This window comes from Taudactylus pleione, unplaced genomic scaffold, assembly GCF_031769625.1.
Source record: "Taudactylus pleione unplaced genomic scaffold, aTauple2 ptg000230l, whole genome shotgun sequence".
NCBI classification, from domain to species: domain Eukaryota; kingdom Metazoa; phylum Chordata; class Amphibia; order Anura; family Myobatrachidae; genus Taudactylus; species Taudactylus pleione.
This window is the reverse complement of record NW_028284632.1, coordinates 8,574,071-8,595,965: the sequence shown is the minus strand read 5'-3', so window position 1 is coordinate 8,595,965 and position 21,895 is coordinate 8,574,071. Positions and strand designations below refer to the sequence as shown.

Below are 21,895 nucleotides of genomic sequence, written 5' to 3'. Positions count from 1 at the left end.
AATACCCTGGCCGTGACAGATACACCTTTCCTAAGCAGCCTGTGCTTAGATATTTGTACCACACCCAAACTTAGCAAGGTTAACACTGTTTTTTTTACAGTGTTAAAAGGGAAACGTAGGCACATAGTGCTATAAGGAAAGAGACACCCTAAAAGTGTCTGCTTATGTAACCTGCAACCAAGTTGGTACAGGGTATTGGCAACCTCTGGACATTTATGGTACATTATAATAAGACACCTGGCTATAGGGAGACGTAGGCATTTATCTCTGCCATACGGTAAAGAGGCACCCTAAAGGAGCTCTCTGACCTCACCTAATATGAGCCAACACAAAGGGACAGGAGAATACTGCTCTGGACATTATTTAACCAAACGGAGTATTACAACTCCAAACACAATATAACAGAATAAAAACGGATTTTAATTTTAAATATAGAACTTCTCATTTATTCTCATAAACACATCATCACATACAGACACACTCATAAGGTAAGCGCTGGACACAAAACCCAAAATGTATTATAGTGTTTTAAAAGTATCCAGCAGGGAACAACATCTTTACCCATCTACTCTATGTTCCAGGGAATGAGTCATGTTCTTTATAGCATAACATGGCAAATAACCCTCGTTGCCACAATACATATACTCGTATATTATATTAGTGAGTGTATATTGCGGATTGCACTGATTAAAGAATTGACCCCATCTGCATATACCACAGGGGCCTCTGTATAGTATGCCCACATGACCCAATTTCCAGTTCTCCCCTGAGTACTAGGCTGCTCCTGCTCGTCTACTGCTAATTTGTGCTAACTTCCCCTAAAGGTATTCCGCGGTCAGGTCTGGTGGTCTTAGAATCCTTGGAAGATAATATGTTTTCCCAGTTATGTGGAACTTGGCCTCTTACCTGGCAGCTATTGTGGCAATATTCTCCATCCAGGCCATTATCTGCCCACCAAACGTATTCCCTTGATGGTTGGCATGTGGAGGCAACACAAGTTCTACACTCTCCACTCGGGTCTTCTGGGCAAGCACCACACCTTTCAACTCTCCTTCAGGGCTGAGTTCTACAAGACACGCCGTGCATTAATAAGCAGCAGGCTGGGGATAAATGCACATGGTGCAAGCATAGTACTGCTGTCCTCATTAGTTAGACCACATTGTGAATATGGAGTATAGCTTTGGGCACCACACTGTAAGAAGGGCATAGGAGGAGCAGAGAGGGTTCAGAGGTGGGCAGACTCGTTAGGATCGGATTACATTATAAAGAGAGGTTTGGAGGGTTTTTTTTCACACCGTTGTACTTACAATGACAAGAACAAGGACCACAGATGGACAGAGAGATGATTTCCTTATAATTGAGTTCAGCACCTGTTTAAAGGAGGAGGTAAATGTTCCAGTGGGGAGAGAGAGAGGCTGAGAGATAAGCTAGTGGTGGGCATGTAGTGAGGGCAAGGACGGGTGGCAATGGGCTAAGGGACAGGTTGTAGGGCCAGCTGATGAGAGGGGTGCAGAGCTTTTGTACTGGGTTACTTTGTGAATTTGGGAGACTAGAAGAAGGTGAGAGGGGTGTGTGGGATTTGACATGAAAAATATCTTTCGTCCCTTTTTGTTTCTTAAAAAGACATTTTCTGCGGTTTGTCTTAAGAATCAATGTGAATCAAAGTATGCAACATTTCCGTTATAGTAACACAAACAGTGCCAGGAGAGAACAGTGGGAAAACTTCAGACAAACAATATTTATTACACAACAAGGTTGTCAAATAGTTAAGAATTGTAAGACAGCATTTAGATTAATTTAGTACACTTACAAGGGGTAACTTTCTGAGCTGACACACAAAAATAAACATGGAGACCAGGATGGATCATTCACCAAATAATTTAGAATCTAGAAATTCCAGTGTCACATAAAATGGTGGAGATTAAGCATTTGAATATTTATTCCTTAGAGTAGTGTTGATTTTGCCTTTGAGGTAGGTGGAAAATAATGGACTGTGAGGGAGGAAGCATTAAGCAGCATGGGAAAGACACTTTGGTCCTGCACCTGACGAGGAGGCTTGGGAGAACATGAAGGGGTTTATTTACAAAGTGTCGGGTTCTGTTTGTGTTTCTACCCGATATTTAAAAGGGCAATGCTTTTACTAGCAAAACATTGTTAGTAAAAGCATTGCCCTTTTAAATATCAGGCAGAAACGCAACCAGAAGTGTTGAGATTTAGAAACAGGATACTTCGTAATAAAACCCCGAAATTGGGGTAGCTAAAATATCCATTTCCATTCAACACAAGGAAATGACCTAGAAGCTGTATGATCTGTGGTAATATACTCTTGTGAGGCTTGGTAAATGTTCCTTCATTGCTTCGCCCACCTGCTGGATAAATTGCAGACTTCGGGGTACCCAGTCCATATCCGGTGCACTTGCTCGGAGAATGTCCCCTACTGGACAGCGATTCATAATCTCCTATATTGGGACCCAGTGCCAAAAGATCCATGGCTATTCCTTTCATGTTACCATCTAATCTATTTTGGTTGCACTGAGGATTGATACAAAACACTGAACAAATCCGCTTTCTCCATCTCTTTCTTACAGGACATACAGAAATCCGGCAGTCGGCAGTTGTGGAGAGACTCCCCTATACCTGCACAACAGGGGTCACACATATTTGCTTTGTTGTACAGCTTTTGTCATTTGATGTTTGCAACCAGCCAAAATAAAGAATAATATATATTTTTTTTAAATGCTTTATAAAATGAATAAAGCATTTTATAAATGTTGTTCTGTTATCGTCATTATTATTACTCTGTGATTTATGTTAAACAGGCTTCCCCATGCAATGACATTGGAATTAATTTGGCGGTGATTGGGTGATACAGCAATGACCCAGTTCTCTGTCAAATTTCTCAACATCAGTAGGTCTCATTATTAAATATGGGTCAAAATGTCCTTATTGAAGATCAGGTATAAAAATTATTGGGTTGGGTATATCAGTTAGACAGGCAAAATATAGGCACCATAATGTCGACAGGTACAAAATTTAGACAACCAAAATGTTGACATGGACTATATATCAACAATCAATATGTAGGCAGTCGAAATGTTGACAGGGACATAATGTAGACCTCTGATGGCGGTGGGTGAGGAGATAATGGTAAAGAAAGAGTTATTAATATTGTTCTTTACAGGCTTCCTACAAGTCCCAGCAAGTCTGCCCCGGCATGATGGCATTTATAGAACCACAAGTGCCAGCATGCCCGGACATTAAGGGCCCGCTGAAAGGAAATATAAAAAAAATAAAAATGACAACCAGAATGGGCACTAGAAGACTAATCTGATTGGCTCCACCCAGCTACATAACCCTTCCTGCTTCCCTGAACCCTCAGTTATTTTCTAACAAAGCCGCTTGGAGGAGCACCACAATAAAAGCATAAACCAAAAGGGATCGCAGTGTCCCCCAGATGGATGACAAGGAAAGGATTTTACGGTGAGTACATAAAAAAATCCAATTTCCTTATCATCAAATCTGGGTGACCCTGCTAGCTGATGCTGGAACTTCTCAAAGCAAGCCTAGCAAGGGGGGGGGGGGGGGGGGGGACCTCGACCGGCACGGCTGCACGCAATACACAGCAGTTAAAACCAGCCTCGGCATACCCAAAAGTATAAAAACTATAAAACATGGTGAATGTATGCACAGAAGACCAGGTTGCCACCTTGCACAACTGATGCATTACAGCGAACTGCCCCAGATGCTCCGACCGCCCGTGTCGAATGGGTCTTGAGGTAAGTAGGTACTCACACATCTAAGGACAGATATGTCTGACAAATAGCTGCCGTCACCCATCTAGCAATAGAACGCATGGAGGCTGGCCAGCCATACTTCAGAGAATCCACCAGCACTAAAAGAGAATCAGGATGACAGAAGACCAAAGTACGATAAACGTAAAACCCGCAATGCCCTCACTACATTTAAGCGATGGAGCACGGAATCAGAAGAGGAAGAAGAACCCGGAAAAGAAGGAAGAACAATGTCCTGATTGATATGAAACTTGGACACTACCTTAGGCAAGAAAGGCGGCTCAGTCCGTAATACCGCCCTTTCTGCATGAAAAATAATGAAGGGAGGTAAACAGGACAGTGCCACCAGTTCTGACACCCTTCTAGCCGAAGCGATGGCTAGAAGGAAAACAACCTTCAAGGTAAGGTAGAGCAACTCTACCATTTCCAAAGGTTCAAAAGGTGGTTTTTAAAGAGCGTCCAGGACCAAATTTAAATCTCAAGGAGAAATAGGATGAATGTAAGGTGGTTGAATGTGAAGCACACCCTGCAGAAATGTCTGAACCTCTGGAATTACTGCTAAAACGTTTCTGAAATAGCACAAAAAGGGCTGACACCAGCCCCTTTAAAGAAGACAGGCGGTGACCTTTTGACAAACCCTCTTGTAAAAAAGATGAGAGCAGGAAAACCATGTCCAAAAGATGACGCCATTCACACCAGAGAATGTTCAGGCGCCAGACACGGTGGTAAATTTTGGACGAAACAGGCTTCCTGGCCTGAAGCAAAATCAAGATTCTGGACTCAAAAGCCACGCCATCAAAGTTAATTGAGACAAATTCGGGTGAAGACATGGCTCTTGATTAAGTAGATCTTCTCTGAGGGTAAGACGCCATGGAGCGTCAGACAGAAAACCCTTCAGATACGAGTTCCATGCTCAAAGCAGCCAATCCGGGGCAATTAGATGAACCTGGAGACCCTCTCGCTGAATCTTCTGAAGCACCCTGGCCAACATGTACAGAGGAGGAAAAAGATACCCCAGAGTGAAGGACCATGGAATCGACAGAGTCCACCAAGGTTGCCTGAGGGTGCCTGGACCTGTTTTGTAAATTGGAAACTTTTTGTTGAGGTGAGAGGCCATCAGGTCTATGTCGAGCAAACCCCAATGGTTTGCTATGGCCTGAAAAATCTCCTGATGGAGTTCCCACTCCCCCGGGTGCACTGAGTAATGACTTAGAAAGTCTGCCTCCCAGTTCTCCACCCCGGGAATGGGGATGGCAGATATTGCAGGTACCCAGGCCTTTGCCCAAGAAAAGATCTGAGCTAACACCAACATAGCCTGGCGACTTCGAGTGCCTCCCTGGTGATTGATATATGCTGCCGTGGTGGCATTGTCCAATTGATTGCAAACTGGAATGTTGATTGGGAGCTGTGCTTTAGACCTGGTATGGCAGCCCTGAAACTGAAGGCCGAGAGTCACCGCACTCCAACTGATCAAACTGGCATCGGTGGTGACCAAGATCCAATCCCAAATCCAGAAGGGATTGCCCCTGGTCAAGTTCTGGGGCAGTAGCCACCACTGTAGAGATTTCCATGTCTTAGATGACAAGTTAAAAACTGCTTGTCCAAATGAAGATTCTTTTGGACCCAATGGGCCAGGATCTGGGCCTGCAGAGAACGGGAATGAGAACCTGACAAAAGGAACTGCCTCGAATGATGCCACCATCTTCCCCAGAAGCTTGTTAACCCTAAATGATAGAAACATGCGGAAGATGAATTACAGCCCTGACCAAAGGATCCTAAACCTTTTCTGAAGGAAGATAGAGTGGTCCCAGTTAACCAGGAGCGAGTCGGACTGCCTGAGCCCTGTAAACAGGAGCTGAGGCTGGTGACAAAAAGAAAAATAAAGCTAACCTTAAGGAGCAGAGAAACATAGTGCCTCACTCCACAGGCACTAGAAAACAACTGAGGCTTCGGGGAAGCAGGAGGGGTTATGTAGGGAAGTGGAGCCAATCAGATAAGTCTTCTAGTGCCTACTCCTTTGGTCCAACCCACTTAACCCAGCGTCAGCTAGCAGGGTGACCCAGATCAGATGATAAGGAAAAACTTCATTATACATATAAACCAAAGAACTGCCCCAAGCAGTGTTACACCTATACAAATTAATTTAATTAGCCGATCGCATTTTTGTTAGCGTCCCATTTATACCAATGTGCGACTAAGCCTACCAATCAGTGCCGTAGCATGTGGTATGTGCATGCCAGGAGGCCAATCATCAGTGCAGGCTGAATGCATAATACCTGCACTGGGATGTGAAGCCAATCAGCAGTCATTTGGATATTGCATCCCAAAAATCTAAACACTGTGTAATTTTTACCGGTGGAAACATATAAAAGAGAATACAGATATTTCTAGACTGCATAAAAAAACCAATAACAACTCCACATTTGAAAAGCTAAATCTCATGTTTTGCAGCGTAGTGTGTAGGCCCACTGACATGGTGATTTCAATGCAAGAGGCACAATAGGGGAAAGAGTATGCTCAGAAACCATAGGCTAATAATGGCATGGTTGCACTAAGCACTGATGGACACATTAACGGACAAGGGAATCGTACCATCGTGTAAGGTGCTCCTGGTCAGCAGATCCTTGATATTATCAGTATGGACCAGCCTCATGCGCCGCCGCTCAGCCGCTATACTGTGTTCCAGTTGTTCATCTTCAGTGACAGGTGTCAGGGGCTTTAACATCACCTGCAAGCAATTATCAATGAATAATTATTCAATATAGTACAGGACACCGTGTGCAATGGTGTCTGGAGAGTAGTCAGTAAGACTATGAAGAAATTTAGGGCCTGATTCAGAGCCGGACGCTCTGACCAGAGCGCTCGCTCTGAATCAGGGCCCTCCTACCTAAAAATGGAGCGGCCTCTTGGACGCTCGCATAGCTGTGGGTTACCACCCACAGCTTATGCGAGCGTCCATGATGATGGTCGCGATGGTCAAGACCATCGGGCTTGCGACGAGACCCTGCGGTAGGGTCATTTCTTATTCCTGGATGTATGGTCATACCAGAACCTCCAAGCTCACCAAAATCTGTTATTTAGTTTACGGACAGCTTACTGCCGCCCCCTTGTGGCTTTATGATTGTATTATTACATTACACACAAAAAACGTTCCTAACTGTCCAATTCGACTTGCCTAGTAATCACTCATCCTGAAATAGATGATGGGGGAAAAAAATGTATGTTTGGATGGAATATGATACAAACTTGTTTATATATATTAACTTTTCTTATTTTCCCTAGACCTATAAGTTTATAAATGTAAAGGCTAAACTGGGTACACACTATGGGGCAGATGTATTAAGCTCTGGAAAGTGATAAACTACCAACCAATCAGCTCCTAAATGTCATTTTTCAAACACAGCCCGTAACATGACAGGAGCAGAGTGGCTGAATATATCACTTTCCAATTTATCACTTTCCAGAGCTTAGTACATCTCGCCCAAGATGATGTAACGATACATTGCACTAACCGTACACATTGCACAATCCAGTGTACAACAGCGCGATATATATCTTTACATGCTGTATGCAGCAGCATGGCGTCGTTCATTGCATCATCCCATCTGCTGTGAACGGCCCTCGCAAACGACGGCTCGAGCGTACACACTGCATGATCCGTACGATATATCGCACCAATCCATGACGAAGCGATATATCGTACAGCGGATCATATAGTGTGTACCCAGCTGTACAGCTTTACCCGCTCAGATTAGTTCTAGGTGTCATTATCATGTAATATGCCTCATATAGGGTGGGGTATCATTGGCAAAAATGCAGCAGTTTTTCTCAAGGCTTTCCCATATGTAACTCTGTCAGCAACAGATACCGGAGACCCGTGGCACAAGCATAGAATTCTATGGGGCTGCGATGTGCCCCTATGCATCAGTCTCCACTTGTGCCCGATAGGCAATGACATCTATATGATGTTGCCTATAGAAGCCAATGAACTCCTTTACGTAACAAGTGCCCAGAGAGGAATCCACCATGGTTATAAACCGGGAAGTCAATATATTGCCGGGACAGCTGTATATCAGAAGAGCTATTCCGGCAGGTAAATAATCATACATGCCGCCGTTAAAAAAACATCCTATAGGGGGAGGTATTTGCGATACTTGATACATCCTGCCCTTAGTGAATTAAGGGCTAATTCAGATCCGCTCGCGAGCGCAGGACGCTCGCAAGCGGGTCGATGGTGCTCTAACGCGCACGACGGAGGGAGCTCCGTCGTGTGCATGCGCGAGACCCACAGGTCTTGTATGAAGATATTTAGTATAAATGATGCATTTTTGGTTTTAATAAACTGTAACCTCACTTTTTTATTGCCTTGTGCTTGGGCAACAAATGTAGCGAAAGCCTGGCACACCTTCCACTCTTTTCCACTGCACAGATCTTCTGAGGTGACATGGATGCCAACCTAGAGAGACAAAAATATGGGAACAAAGTGATCAATTAACAAAAATGCTCAATGTGGACCCATCAACTACACACAGTAGACCTCATTCATGGAGCGCAGGTGAAACACATCACAAATTGCTTTTCTATGAGGTTTGCACCACTCTGCCTGGGTGGACGGCCCGGATGCATTATAAGGTGCTGGCCTGCACTAACCCATGCACGTGGTCAGAAATCTAAGCGCACCAGCGCAATGGAAGCCAACTGGCATTACCAAATAAGGTTATGATCTGCACTTAATCACTTTTAGAAAGCTCAATATGACCAATCAGCTATTTTTGTCCTGAATCAATATGCGTGCAATTACAGCCTATCAATTCACTAGCCACTAGTGACGTTACTGATCTAGCAACGATGGGACTGTCTGCATTCCCATATAAATGGAGACCGCAGGGAAAACGCAGCATTTGTAGGGTGGGGTCCTGTACTGTACTGTATGTATATGGGTAGGGAGCTTTCCGTCATTATGAATCCCCAAATACTCTCGAATCACAACATTATGCAATGAGGGTTTGGGGCTAGATATTATGGAAAAAAATACATCCGACTGGGGGTGTTTCTGGATACTCATTAACCCTCACTGCATGTGCTTCTTGACCCACAGGGAAACACAGGATCTCAGAGCCTAAGTGCCACACAGGTGGCATGGCTAAGAAACTAAAACCCCTTGTGCACACCTGCTCCTAACACTAAGCCAGGCTAGAAGACTCTCAGGAGGTCAGATCTTGTACCAACTGCTTGACCCAGGGTACCACAAAAACTCTACATAGCTTGAAAGAGCTCGCTCCTGAGGCTCCCAGAGGCTGTCCCACAGCTAGCTCAGCACAGAGGGCCTGTTTCAGACCCGGTCGCTATCTGTGTTTGCTCGCTAGATGCATATGCAAATTTTTCAAAGTGACGCCATGGGAAGCAATCGCTCGCCAAGTCATAAGCACGCCCGCCATGTCTTAGCGAGTAGCCACTTTGTGTATGCGTACGCCCAATCCCTCAGGCAGAGCCGCCCACACGCAACACCTTCATCCCCAGGAAGTGTATTAAAACATTGGTACATCGAGCACCATCGGATGTGAACGCAGTGCTTGAGGTAGCTTTACCCTAACTCAAGCATTGCAAGGAAATCAGTGTTAAAAAAAGGCACGTGTACTATGACGCTGCCTGTTAATTATGCACGCCTCTGAAAAGGGCGTTGAAACACTCAGGCACGCCTGCGTTCGCATCTCCAACCCACCGTTATTAGTGTCCTGCCCCTGTTACCACCCACAAATGGCCTCTCCTGTCACTCATTACCCTGGGCCGCCTTTGCTGAGCAAGCGAGAGGGTTGCGAACGCAGTGTGTAGTTCGCACACGCGCAGAGCGAAGCATGCACGTACACAGAACATCGGACCGCTCACGAGCGGCTCTGAATCAGGCCCAGAGTCCCTTGGAAAGAAAATCCATGCAAGGAGGTGCAGGTCTTGTCTTGTTTTATTATATATATATATATATATATATATATATATATATATATAATCTATGTATAAAAACATACAGACACTGATGTGCCAAAAGTCATGGGATAGATGTCTAGAATAGTATAGGACCCCCTCTAGCCGGGGAAGTGCAGCAACTCGACGTGGCATTGATTACACAAGTGGACGGAAGACCTCTGGAGAGATGTTGACCTCATGCCATCTGTATAGCTTTCCACAGCTCCGATGTTTGTAGGTGCAGGATCTTGGATGTAAATGGGCCTCTCCACCACTTACATGCTGATTGGGTTCATGTCAGACGACAGTAGTCGCACCATGCATCGGAATTCTGCAGAAAGCTCCTCGAACCAATTCTGGACAACTTGGAATCGATGACACCGTGCATTATCCTGCTCGAATATTCCATCGTTGTGGGGGTACATGAAGTCCATGAAGGGCTGCAAATGGTCATCAACCGTTTAGACGGACCAGCAGATCCAACCCATGCCACGTGAACACATCCCACACCATAATGGAACCACCACCAGCCTGCATGGTGCCTTGATGACAACTGGGGTCCATGGCCTCATAGGGTCTGTGCCAATCCAACCCTACCATCACCCCGAAACAACAGGAACTGTGACTCATCGGACCATGCCTTGTGTTGCCAGTCATCCAGGGTCCACTTAGCAATGTCGCGATACCAGGTGAGGCGCTGTGACCGGTGTCATAGTGTTAACAGGTGCACCTGGTGGGTCTTCTGCTCCAATATCCCATGGATGCTAAATAATGCTGCACTGACCTGCTGGATAGGCGTCTGGTACCTCCTGCATTGAATGTGGATGTGATTTAAGCCAGTGTCGCTTGTCTGTTACCTTGGACAATTCTGCCCAGATGTCGCTGTTCACAATCATTAAACACACGTGGTCAGCCAGTGCGCTGTCCATGGTGGGTGGTAATGCCTTCCATGAGGTATTCCCAGTACACATTTGATACCATACATCGAGGAATGTTGTCTGCACAACTTTGGAAATGGAATGCCCCATAGTTGGGTACCCACTATCATGCCCTGTTCGAATGCCGATAATTTACGTCACCTTGCCATGAGTAGCCTAGCCAGTGTTCAAACTTACTCACAAGAGGTCAGTTTACAACTGATGCAAGTCTGGGCCTCTCACCTACTTTTACCTTTATATACTGCTATGCCGTGACTGTTGGCACTTCAGTATATATATATATATATATATATATATATATATATATAATACACACACACACACTATCTGCAAAGTACACACATAACAAAATAAACAATACAAACCTCCATACTGGAATTAAAAGCACGGTTCACTTTTGTCTTCAAGTTAACAACTTGCCCCACACTGAAACAAAACAACCAACAAAAAAATCTAAGCGAGAATCAGGGACAAATATATTAACAGGGTTATTTATATCTTTGAACATAATCACCAACTCAATGCTATTTTACATAACTTGAAAAGCCATATATCTGTTTCAGGCTTCCAAAACTGGCTGATTCCACATCTAATGGTAAACCCACTTATAGGCACTTTATGACGGCAAAATATATAGTGACTTATTGGGTCTCAGCCCATCACCCAAGAATAAACCTTAGATACAAAATGACCCAATTTTCTGTTGAGATAGCAAACAACGTTTGAAGAAAATAAATTACATACAAAAAACCCCACTGAGTAAAGGCTCATACACATTAGACGATGAGCTGTATGAACGATAATGGTGAAAGATTTCCCTTGAACTTTCTGTAGTGCAGGACAAACGATATTGGGTGTACACACTGAAAGGTATCTTTAAAGATATCTTTCAGTGAAATCATCCTGCCACATCTCTGAACAGGCAATTCTTGACGATATCGTCAATTTGGCCTGCATGTACGGATGTCAAAAGACATCATTAACACCGCAATAAAGCTCTGTCCCTGCGAATCCCCTCCGCACACTTACCATGGTATTTTCACAAAAAATACCGTGACAAGTGTCCACTCATGCGCCGACCAGCCGTCGCTAAGACCAGCCCCGCGCGATCGCGGACCCCCCTCCCTTAATTACACTTACCTGCAGTGATCGGTGCTCCGGTGATGTCCTCCGTGGCTCCGGTCAGCTGACATCCCATCCTGCACTGGGACCCGGTCAGGTGACGACCGGGCCCCATGCAAGATGGGAGACCAGCTGACTGGAGGCAGGACATCGCCGGAGCCCCAATCATCGGTCCCTGGACTCAGGTAAGTTTTTTTTTTACAAATTTTGGCCCTCATTCAGAGCCGCTCGTTAGCGGCAGTACGCTCGTTCCGAGCGATGTTTGCACATCTGCGCATGCGTACGCTTTTTAGTACGCATGCGCGAACCAGTCAGTGCGGCCGAAAATCCTTTGTACGCTATATAGCGAGTGCCTGCTATTTTGAGTGACAGAATGAGGCGTATGTGGGTGGTAACAGGGGAAGGTGCTTGAAAATGGGGAGTGGAGATCCGAACGCAGGCGTGCTTAAAGGTCAAAACGGGCGTTTTATGGGTGTGTATATTTAAAACAGCAGCGTCATTGACCACGTCACTGGGTTATTTTATAGCCAGAACTGCACGCAAATTTGTGGTAGCAAACACCAACCACAAGAATAGCGAGCAGTTCATACGCTGGTCGATGTACTCGATTAATCTAATAAATAGCGGACATGACGTAGGATGCGTGCGGCCAGGGGGCGTTTTTAACAAATAAACGAGCGTATGTTTTACTCGTTCGTTCAGACTTAGAGGTGTGAACACACTGCAATGTGCGTACAGATCATTTGAATAGCCACCCCTTGTTTTTAAACGAACGACCGCAAATAGCGTCCGGCTCTGAATGAGGGCCTTTGTTTTCTTTTTTTTTGGCAGTGATCAGCGTGTGGTCTGTTTAGACCACACAGCTGATCACTGAGGCCGGCTCCAGGCTCTGCTTAGCCCGTTCGAGCAGAGCAGGAGTCCGGTAACCGGGGGACACCCTGGATAACGCCACCTCCAGGTGGCGTCGTTATCACAGGGCTTTCCCCGGTATTTTTTCAATCTATTTTTAGTAACTTTGGCCAGATCACATTTCCCATTACAATTATGGGGAACGCGATTTGCTTACTAAAAATAAGTGATAATTAGGGCTTGGAGTAGAATTTTATGAATTCTACTTCAATTGCCCTTTAGTAACTTTAGGTGATACTAAAATAATGTGAAAAGGGTGTGCAAACACCCTTTTTCAATTTATTTTAGTAAAAATAATGTTAATAAATAGAGCCCAAAGAGTTTTGGTTTTACAAGCTCATAATTTGTCAATTGAAAAAAAATGTTTCTTGTATACAATATTTATTTATTTTTTTGAAAGTAAGAATAATTATAATTACTTTGTGACTTCACAGATACATTTATTACTAAGGAGCAGTCAATTTCACATTATGTATGTTGCAAAATTGCACATGATATCATTCTAACTAATAATTTTGTTCTTTTGTGTTGTATGAAATGTGTAGTACAGTAGGCTTAGTGTTTAGAATTGGGTTCAATTCCCACCGAGACCCAATATGTGTGGAGTTTGTATGTTCTCCCTGTGTTTGCGTGGGTTTCCTCCAGGCACTCTGATTTGCTCCCACAACCCAGCTCAGGAGTGCACCAGAAGGTTTGCATCTTGCCTGATCATAAAAGTGTTTATACCCAAACTCACAAGACTAGCTAGACACAATGGAAATGAAGCACTGTGGTGTAGTGGTTAGTACTACTGCCTCATAGCATCTGTGTTTGAGTGGGCTTCCTCTCACAGTCCAAAAACATACTGGTACTAGGTTAACTGGATACTGACAAAAAATTAAACCTAGTGTGTGCGTGTGTGTAAACATGTGATAGTGGATAAAGATTGTAAGCTTCGCTGGATCAGGGGCTGATGTAGATGACTAATTATCCTCTGTAAAGCACTGCGTAATCTGTGTGTGTGATAATAAATAATCTTAATACCTGATTGTATGCTCAAAATAGATGTCATCCATTGAGGCAGTGACGCACGGACAGCCTGCATGTCTCTCCGCTATAAAAACAAAAGATATATTGAGTTGCTTATCAGATGTGAGGTTTATATAATGGGGTTTTCGGTTCTTTATTAATTTCCTTGAACAATTCTACAAATGGGAACCAATAAAAGGTATAGCTTCCACAAAAGTACATCACAAACAACGATGTTAATGTTAACATTACTCACTAACAATAAAACCAGTATATTGGCGGCAACTCTGGGGTAGTAACAATTGTGCAGGGAGGAATAGACTCCCTATTTAATGACATAACTAAATTCTAGCAGGTTTTTTTTGTATTGAGGAAGGATTATTTGATTTCCATGCTTGGCGAACTGTGGTCTTCTTAGCTATTAGTATAGGACCAACCACATATTAAAAACCTAGTAGTATATAACCAACCATATATTAAGAATTCTCCTCTAGAGCTAATGTAGGAAATGGGGACCATATTGGCCAACAGATCAGGGATCAACTGAAAGATTCCAAAGCAGAGCTAGCTATGGGCAATTCCAGGAAGTGTGGTACAAGCTGCTCTGTGACCAGCTTTTATATCTACAAAGTGGTAAAAGCTGGTCACAGCTTTTACCATGGTTCCTCCAACATTGAAGAGTAGATGACAGAGAAATCTTATGGATGAAGGTGGTTTAAGTGGGCCACGACAGAACCGAATAGGCACCTTACATTGGGCTACTATCTGAATAGACTATTTGGCCAATGATAGGAATGTTAGCACAAAAGACAAAACCATTTGGTTCCATAGAAAAGCCAAACTCTCCCGCCCAATATCATCATGTACAAGTTTTACAAAGTCTGAAGGGTTGTTCAGCGATATATAATATATATATCTCTATATCACCTGAAGATAGCTCACCAGCGGAGGAGGCTGAGAGAGTAATGAGTTGGTGAGATAGGGGAGGGTGTGTGGCAGCTGGTTTCAGCGTAAGGCACAAGTTAAATATCTAATCCAGAGGTACCCAAACATGGTCCTCAAGGCTCCCCAACAGTTCAGGTTTTAGAGATATCCATGGTTGAGCACAGGTGACTTAATGAGTACCTCAGTCAATTTGATTTAACCACCTGAGCTTAATCATGGATACATCTAAAACCTGAGCTGTTGGGGAGCCTTGAGGACCGTGTTTGGGAACCTCTGAGTCCTAATCTGAGGAAATTTGCAGACACTCCAAGAAGAAAGGTGGAAGTATAACTCTAGCTCAGAGGAGTCCAACTAAAAGCAAAATTAGATATCACTCAAACTGCAAATACCATCCTCCAACCACTTGCCACAGCATCAAATTGGAGACAGGACTTCAAAAACACCCAATGGAGGTGCACAGGGTGCATGTGGATAAATGTGTAAAGGACAGAAGTGCCCCAAACCTTTGATGCATTGTCATTGGGAAAAGCTGTATGGAGGGCATGGTACAAATCTTTATGGAGAAACCATATTAGTCAGGGAAACAGTGGATTGCCTATGATGCCAGCAAGGTGGTGATGTCGTGGGCTAGGTATTGGAATACTGAGCAAAACTCTAAGGGGGCGATTCAATTGTCGCTCCATTCGGGAGCGATAGCCGGCAGTGCCAAGCATTTCTGTTTGCCCCCTCAGGAGGGTGCAAGCAAAAATGTTCAATGAACCTGTTATTAGGGCACCCAAACAGCAGTTTGGGTGCCCTAACCAGGACTTTAGACTGTTTCCCCGTTTTACGCAGCTAAACCCGGTCTAATTGGGCGTGAAGACCGCGATAAATAATGGGTGCCCAGAACAATTGAATTGCAACATTGGGCACCCATTAATAATCACCGCCAAAAAACTATTGAATAGCCCCCTAAGCCTAGTCAAAGAAGTGGTCTTAAATACCTGTGAGAGATATGTCTATGGTATTGATTAAATAGGTATACAGATTTAGCCAAATACGTGCGGCTGTCTAATGGCAATTTTTGTCATTAGGACACGGACACTACTTTTATCCAGCACAAAGCATTCCAATGTTCTTATTGTAATCTATAATATAAGGTTACTGCTAGTACTGTTATAATGTACTCTAGGAAAGGCATTATATAATGTATTACTCATCGCATAGGATGTAGTTTAGTAGATGGTGACAGATAAGGTTGCCTATCCACTCACCCGACAGACAGGCCGCGGTGTCTATCCATTTCAGCAACTGTCCGGTACTAAGTTGGCCACGGTGGTTGGCGTGACATGGCAGCACCATCTGACTCATATGCACCTCTGTGGGGTTCCGTACATCTCCATTTCTGCTTGCCATGGCCCAGTGAGCGAACCGTAATCACCTGGGAACACACAAGACCTGGCTTTAAACTCTCAACATATATTAAATAGTATTAGAGTGGAGCCCATTTATTAAGCGCACTGACTGTGTGAGACATCTCTGCAAAAGTGCGTCCAACATAACACTTTCATTAACTAAAACCTTCTATAAAACACTGCTGGAGTTGGCATCATGTAATGCTCAGATTATTCACTGGGACTGTTTATCATATTGGTAATTTTTCTGTGTTTAAAACTTTGTTTGCCCATAGCAACCAGTCTGATTCTAGCTATTATCTTCTAGAAGGTGCTAGTTAAATGTTCAATAGAATCTGATTGGTTGCTATGGGCAACATCTCCACTTCTAAAAACTCTCACTTTAGTAAATATACCCCTAATGCTGGTCACACACTATACAATTATCTGTCAGATATCTGTCCAATCTGGCTGGTTTCAATGAAAACCTGGTAATGTATGGGAGCAGATGACAATCGACCATTTGCTCACAAACACTGAAAAACAGACAAAAATTGTCATCCAGATAAATTGGTTAAATCGATTGACTTTAACCAATTTGACCAATCGTTTTTGCCCATTTTCCAGTGTTTATGACCATATGGTTGATTGTCATTGGCTTCCATACATTACTAGATTTTCATTCCAACCAGCCAGAGTTAACCTGACTGCTGAAAGCTGGTGCAAAGGCCCTCATTCAGAGCCGCTCGTTAGCGGCAGTACGCTCGTTCCGAGCGATGTTTGCACATCTGCGCATGCGTACGGTTTTTAGTACGCATGCGCGAACCAGTCAGTGCGGCCGAAAATCGTTGGTACGCAATATAGCGAGGGCCTGCTATTTTGAGTGACAGAATGAGGCGTATGTGGGTGGTAACAGGGGAAGGAGCTTGAAAATGGGGAGTGGAGATCCGAACGCAGGCGTGCTTAAAGGTCAAAACGGGCGTTTTATGGGTGTGTATATTTAAAACAGCAGCGTCATTGACCACGTCACTGGGTTATTTTATAGCCAGAACTGCACGCAAATTTGTGGTAGCAAACACCAACCACAAGAATAGCGAGCAGTTCATACGCTGGTCGATGTACTCGATTAATCTAATAAATAGCGGACATGACGTAGGATGCGAGCGGCCAGGGGGCGTTTTTAACAAATAAACGAGCGTATGTTTTGCTCGCTCGTTCAGACTTAGAGGTGTGAACAGACTGCAATGTGCGTACGGATCATTTGAATAGCCACCCCTTGTTTTTAAACGAACGACCACAAATAGCGAACGGCTCTGAATGAGGGCCAAAGTTAGTTTACTCGACTATTAATTCAAGAGCACTGCACCATGGACGACTTCTATATGAACATACTTCCATTATTAAAGATGCCTGGTGTCACTGTGACATTGTGCTGGTAATTGTTTTATAAAAGATATTGCTGTAATACCAATAATGCACTATTTTAAGTTTATTTTATTCTAGAAAGGTTAATTGTACAAAGCAATATTACAAATGGATGTTTTTATGAGTGTACTAAATAACTACAAAACAAAGCTACACGTCTGTGATACTTCTCTGTTACATGGGGAATTGTCTGTTGTGAACCGAACATTCACCAGCAACAGTTTAAAAATCCCCATTGGAAAAAAAAGTTTTGACCTAGGATTGCAAATCATAAGCTGGGTACACACTAACGATGGGTGTACCCAGCGATATCGTCACCAACGGGACCCGGCGGGGGTATCGGCTTCAGTAAGTGCATACACACTTGGCAATGACGGATGATGGGGGGGGGGGGGGGGAGGCGAGCGTCACCATGGCATCGCTAATGATAACCCTAGATTGTACTGCAAGTACAAGCGACTGAGGATATCATTAACGACCCGCGGGAGCGCGCATCATTAACGATACAGTGCTTACACATTAGATGATTAAACAAAGTTGTTAAAAGAAGGGGATGTTCAGCCATGTACATACAAAAATACATGTATAAGTGTATGCAGAGTCGCCTAGCAGTTCCCGTAGACCCAGGTTATTCGGGGGGAGCATATCAACAGATGAGGGTGCACTTGCACCCCTCATTCATTATATACTTATGACCCACACATGCCGTCCTCTTGGAGCCCTTGTAGCAAAAGTACCTTGACCCCTACCATACTGCAAAATAAATTATTCGCTAGTATAAAACAAGGACAAAACTTCAAAACATGGAATAATGGAAACTATAGTATGGACATAAATGCCACCGCAGCTGCGATCTCTCACGGATCACAGTTGTGAAAATATGCTAATGACTCACACACCATACACTGCTTAGAGCACAGGTTCTCAAACTCGGTCCTCAGGACCCCACACAGTGCATGTTTTCATGGTCTCTTCACAGAATCAAAAGTGAAATAATTATAACCACCTGTGGATCTTTTAAAATGTGTCAGTGAGTAATGAATACACCTGTGCACCTGCTGGGTGACCGAGTTTGAGAACCACTGGCTTAGAGACAGCCACTTGTTTTATATTATTTATGACTCAAATTAATCAGGAAAATTTGGGGAAATCAGGATCTTATTATATGTGTCATTTTTGAATGTTTTTGTCAAATTGGTCAAAATGTACCATATATAGGGGCCCATTTATCAACGAGTTTTATCATACGCAATGAGTTTTAACACTTGTTGCATATGATAAAACTCGATAAATGGAACCCAAAATGTGCCTGTGAGGTGCAAAAGACACCACACTGAAGGCGTAGGCCTCAAACGTGTTCCACTGATTATCAGCTAAGCAACACTTTCCATTTGGAAAGACTACTATCAGGACGGTGCAAGCAGAAATGCCAGCACTGGCGGCTATCGCGTCCTAACGGAGCAACAATTGAATTGCTCCGTCGGGCACCAATTAGTCAGAGCCGTCGGCAAAAACAATTGAATCGCCCCCTTGTCGTCCCCACTTAAAATAAGATTGAGGGACAGAAATGCATTTAGAACTCTGAGGGTGAGTGGGAAAAAAAAAATTATAATAATTTTGAGGTGAGGAAAATGCAGCTCAAACTAACCAGGAAACATCACCCTGTTCATACATTTTCAATCCCTTTAATCTCAAATGACCTTGTCCGACAACAAAATATATATTTTTTTTTCATGTGGGTGCATAATTAGGCCCTTAGTTTACCACATACCTCCAAGGCTAATTTAACACCACAATAGATGCCCCCATCTTTGTCCACATATCCAATTGCACAAAAATAGACACGTGACTTAAAAAAAAACCTGCACTTACGTTTAAAATATAACCACCATTTAGTAATACAGCAATGTACAGTAACGTACGTAACTACTAAAAAGTGGAAGCGCACTACAAACATTTCCAGGACCACCAGAGCGTCAGAATGTGATCACGTCACATATACGGATGTGAGTACAGTGCTCTGACAATTGCGCAGGCGGCATCGGATGACAGATCCTCTCCACGCTATACACTGCACAACTAAAGCAAAGCACCTGAAAATCATGCCAATTGTCCATTTCAGAATGTAAATTCTGACAAAGTGCTCATCTGGAGGGGCCCAATTAATGCCTTTATGTGCCATATATTTGTAATAAAATTATGTCATACCAAACAGTATACGCAATTTATCAAGGTAACTGGAGGCAGCATGAAAGTGTTAAAAAGGCACACTTGGACATCCATGTTACAGTATTAAAGGTCTGATTCTAAAGCTGGGTACATACTATACAATGTGTGTCTCAGCAACGGTGCTGTGTGATGTAATGATACATCGCTCGCATCACACATATTGTACGATCCAATGTACGACGGTGCAATGTGTTGTTTCATGCTGCATGTAACTGCACTGCAACGTTCATTGCATCGTCCCATCTGACATGCAGAATAGCAGATGGGAGGATGCGATGAACGACGGATCGGGATGTGTACAATATATCATTCTGTATTGAATATATTATATGAAATCTATGGTGGCTGCCCGATAACTAGTTTTGCCATCAATGGCAGAGAACCAATAGTTCTCCGCCATCGATGAATGAGTGCGATGAGTGGGAGTTAATTTTTTTTTTTCTTGACAGGATGGAGCTTAGCCCCACCCCCATTTTTGATTGGCCCGCGACCCGCCATGCCCCTTAGCAGCGGTGGCCATCAAGGAGGTGCAAACCATCGATGGGTTTTTTTTTTGCCACCGATGGTGATCATCAATGGACACCCCACCGATGGTCATCTCTAGCTTAAGTTGGGAGAATAACACAAAAAGATGTAACTTTGCTCCCTGGCAAAACCATATTGCACCGCAGGTGGGGCACATTACAAATGTGCAGAGAAATTTAGATTTGAGAGGGAGTGTGACATACTGTAGCTAAAAAATAGATGTAAAAATAAAGCTGTCCAGCATTTGTGGCCTACATGCAAAAGTAACCAGTATTTACCCTGCATGCAAATAATAATAATAATAATAAATGTATTTACACCCCTTGCATTGCAACATGGTTTGTCCAGGTGTAACGTTACTCTTTTTTTTTTTTTTTGCTTTACTCCCAACTCATAATCAGCTCCCAAATCTGCAGAAGACATAAAACAGTAAACAGTCACCAGGTCAGACATAAAATATAAAGAACAAACATAGAAAAGCCTCGCAACATTGCTCCACAGCATGCAGTACACGTGTCATGCAGATTTGCACACAACGATTACATACTTGTGAACTTCTTGCAGTACTCTCATTCAGCTTGCGTCATTTCATGTTTGTACGGTGTTAAATGGCAACTCAATGTTTCACAGTAATGTGTCCTGTACAACCCTACATGAGACATGTATAAGCCTAAGGTGTGACCTGACAGCACAGAGTGTAACTATGAGCAATGTGCGGGAGTAAACAGCAGAAGGCAGCAAGGAGGTCAGGGAAACACAGCAGTGAGGGGCTGCATGCACAGTGTACAGAGCTGGGATACAGGAAGGAGAGAGGTGGGAGAAGTTCTACAGCTGACAATTATGGAGTATAGAAAAGAAAGGAGAGTTTACTATCACATCAGCCAGTGTCGCCTCTCCACCTGCTGCCTGTCCTCAGAGAAGGGCTGCATAGTACACAACCCTCTGTGTCCCTCCCTCTCCTCCCCAGCCAAGACTGCCTTCATCCAGTACAGCAGGCGTGGAGCAAGCCTTAAACTGGCAGAGCCAGGGGTGTAACAGGATACATGTAGTATTTGCCTTTCCCTGTCACTTTCTTTCAGGAATAAAGAAATTTTTTTCAGATTCAGCGCATGTACTCAGCAGTGCAGAGGCTTTCAGCAAGGACAAGTCCATGCATCCTTCGTCTACTTAATGTTAATTAATTATTATTATTATTACCAGTTACAAATTTCTGCAGTGCCAGAGTAATCGTACAAAACAGGGTAAACAACAAAGTAACATTTTATTTTTCCAGCTAATGCTAAGTTTCTTCACTAATGCAAAAAAATGGGGCAATTTATTAGACTTTCAGTGATGCAGGGATTGCCCCTTTAAATTGCGTTTTGCATTAATGGGACAAATGCTGCTTTAACAGACTGTGGAAGTCTGGGTATTACAGTCTTGGCTGCTGTGATTTTAGTCAATGATTATATGTCAGCTGGAGAACTGCATGAGAGTGATTAGACCCCTCTGTCTGCAGCAAATATGTAGCAGAGCAGGATGAACTTATTTATCTATATGGTGCAGGGATGTTACTTGTCAGCGTGTCAGATCCGTGTTCCTTTTCCTAAAATGCCAAAGTACCTTGGAGGTTACTATAGGTCAGAACTTAATATTCACTACAGGCTTATGCCTGCTACACTCACAGACA

At 43.6% G+C, this 21,895-nt stretch overlaps 1 protein-coding gene across 5 annotated transcripts in view; it reads right to left on the bottom strand.

The window, feature by feature from the left end:
* Positions 1-21,238, bottom strand: part of ACOT11 (acyl-CoA thioesterase 11) — a 61,927-nt gene extending 40,689 nt beyond the window's left edge. The window contains exons 1-8 of one of the 5 annotated variants that reach the window (XM_088479328.1): positions 21,097-21,237; positions 20,774-20,875; positions 15,928-16,094; positions 13,745-13,814; positions 11,056-11,116; positions 8,146-8,247; positions 6,384-6,519; positions 907-1,066 (exon numbers count right to left, since the gene is read on the bottom strand). In XM_088479328.1, coding sequence (XP_088335454.1) covers positions 907-1,066; positions 6,384-6,519; positions 8,146-8,247; positions 11,056-11,116; positions 13,745-13,814; positions 15,928-16,069 — 671 coding nt within the window. In that variant the 5' untranslated portion in view covers positions 16,070-16,094; positions 20,774-20,875; positions 21,097-21,237. Of the gene's footprint in view, positions 1-906; positions 1,067-6,383; positions 6,520-8,145; positions 8,248-11,055; positions 11,117-13,744; positions 13,815-15,927; positions 16,095-20,773 lie in introns of all 5 variants that reach the window. The other 4 variants (XM_088479329.1, XM_088479331.1, XM_088479327.1 and 1 more) reach the window with 4 other exon arrangements.
* Positions 21,239-21,895: the final 657 nt, after the last annotated feature.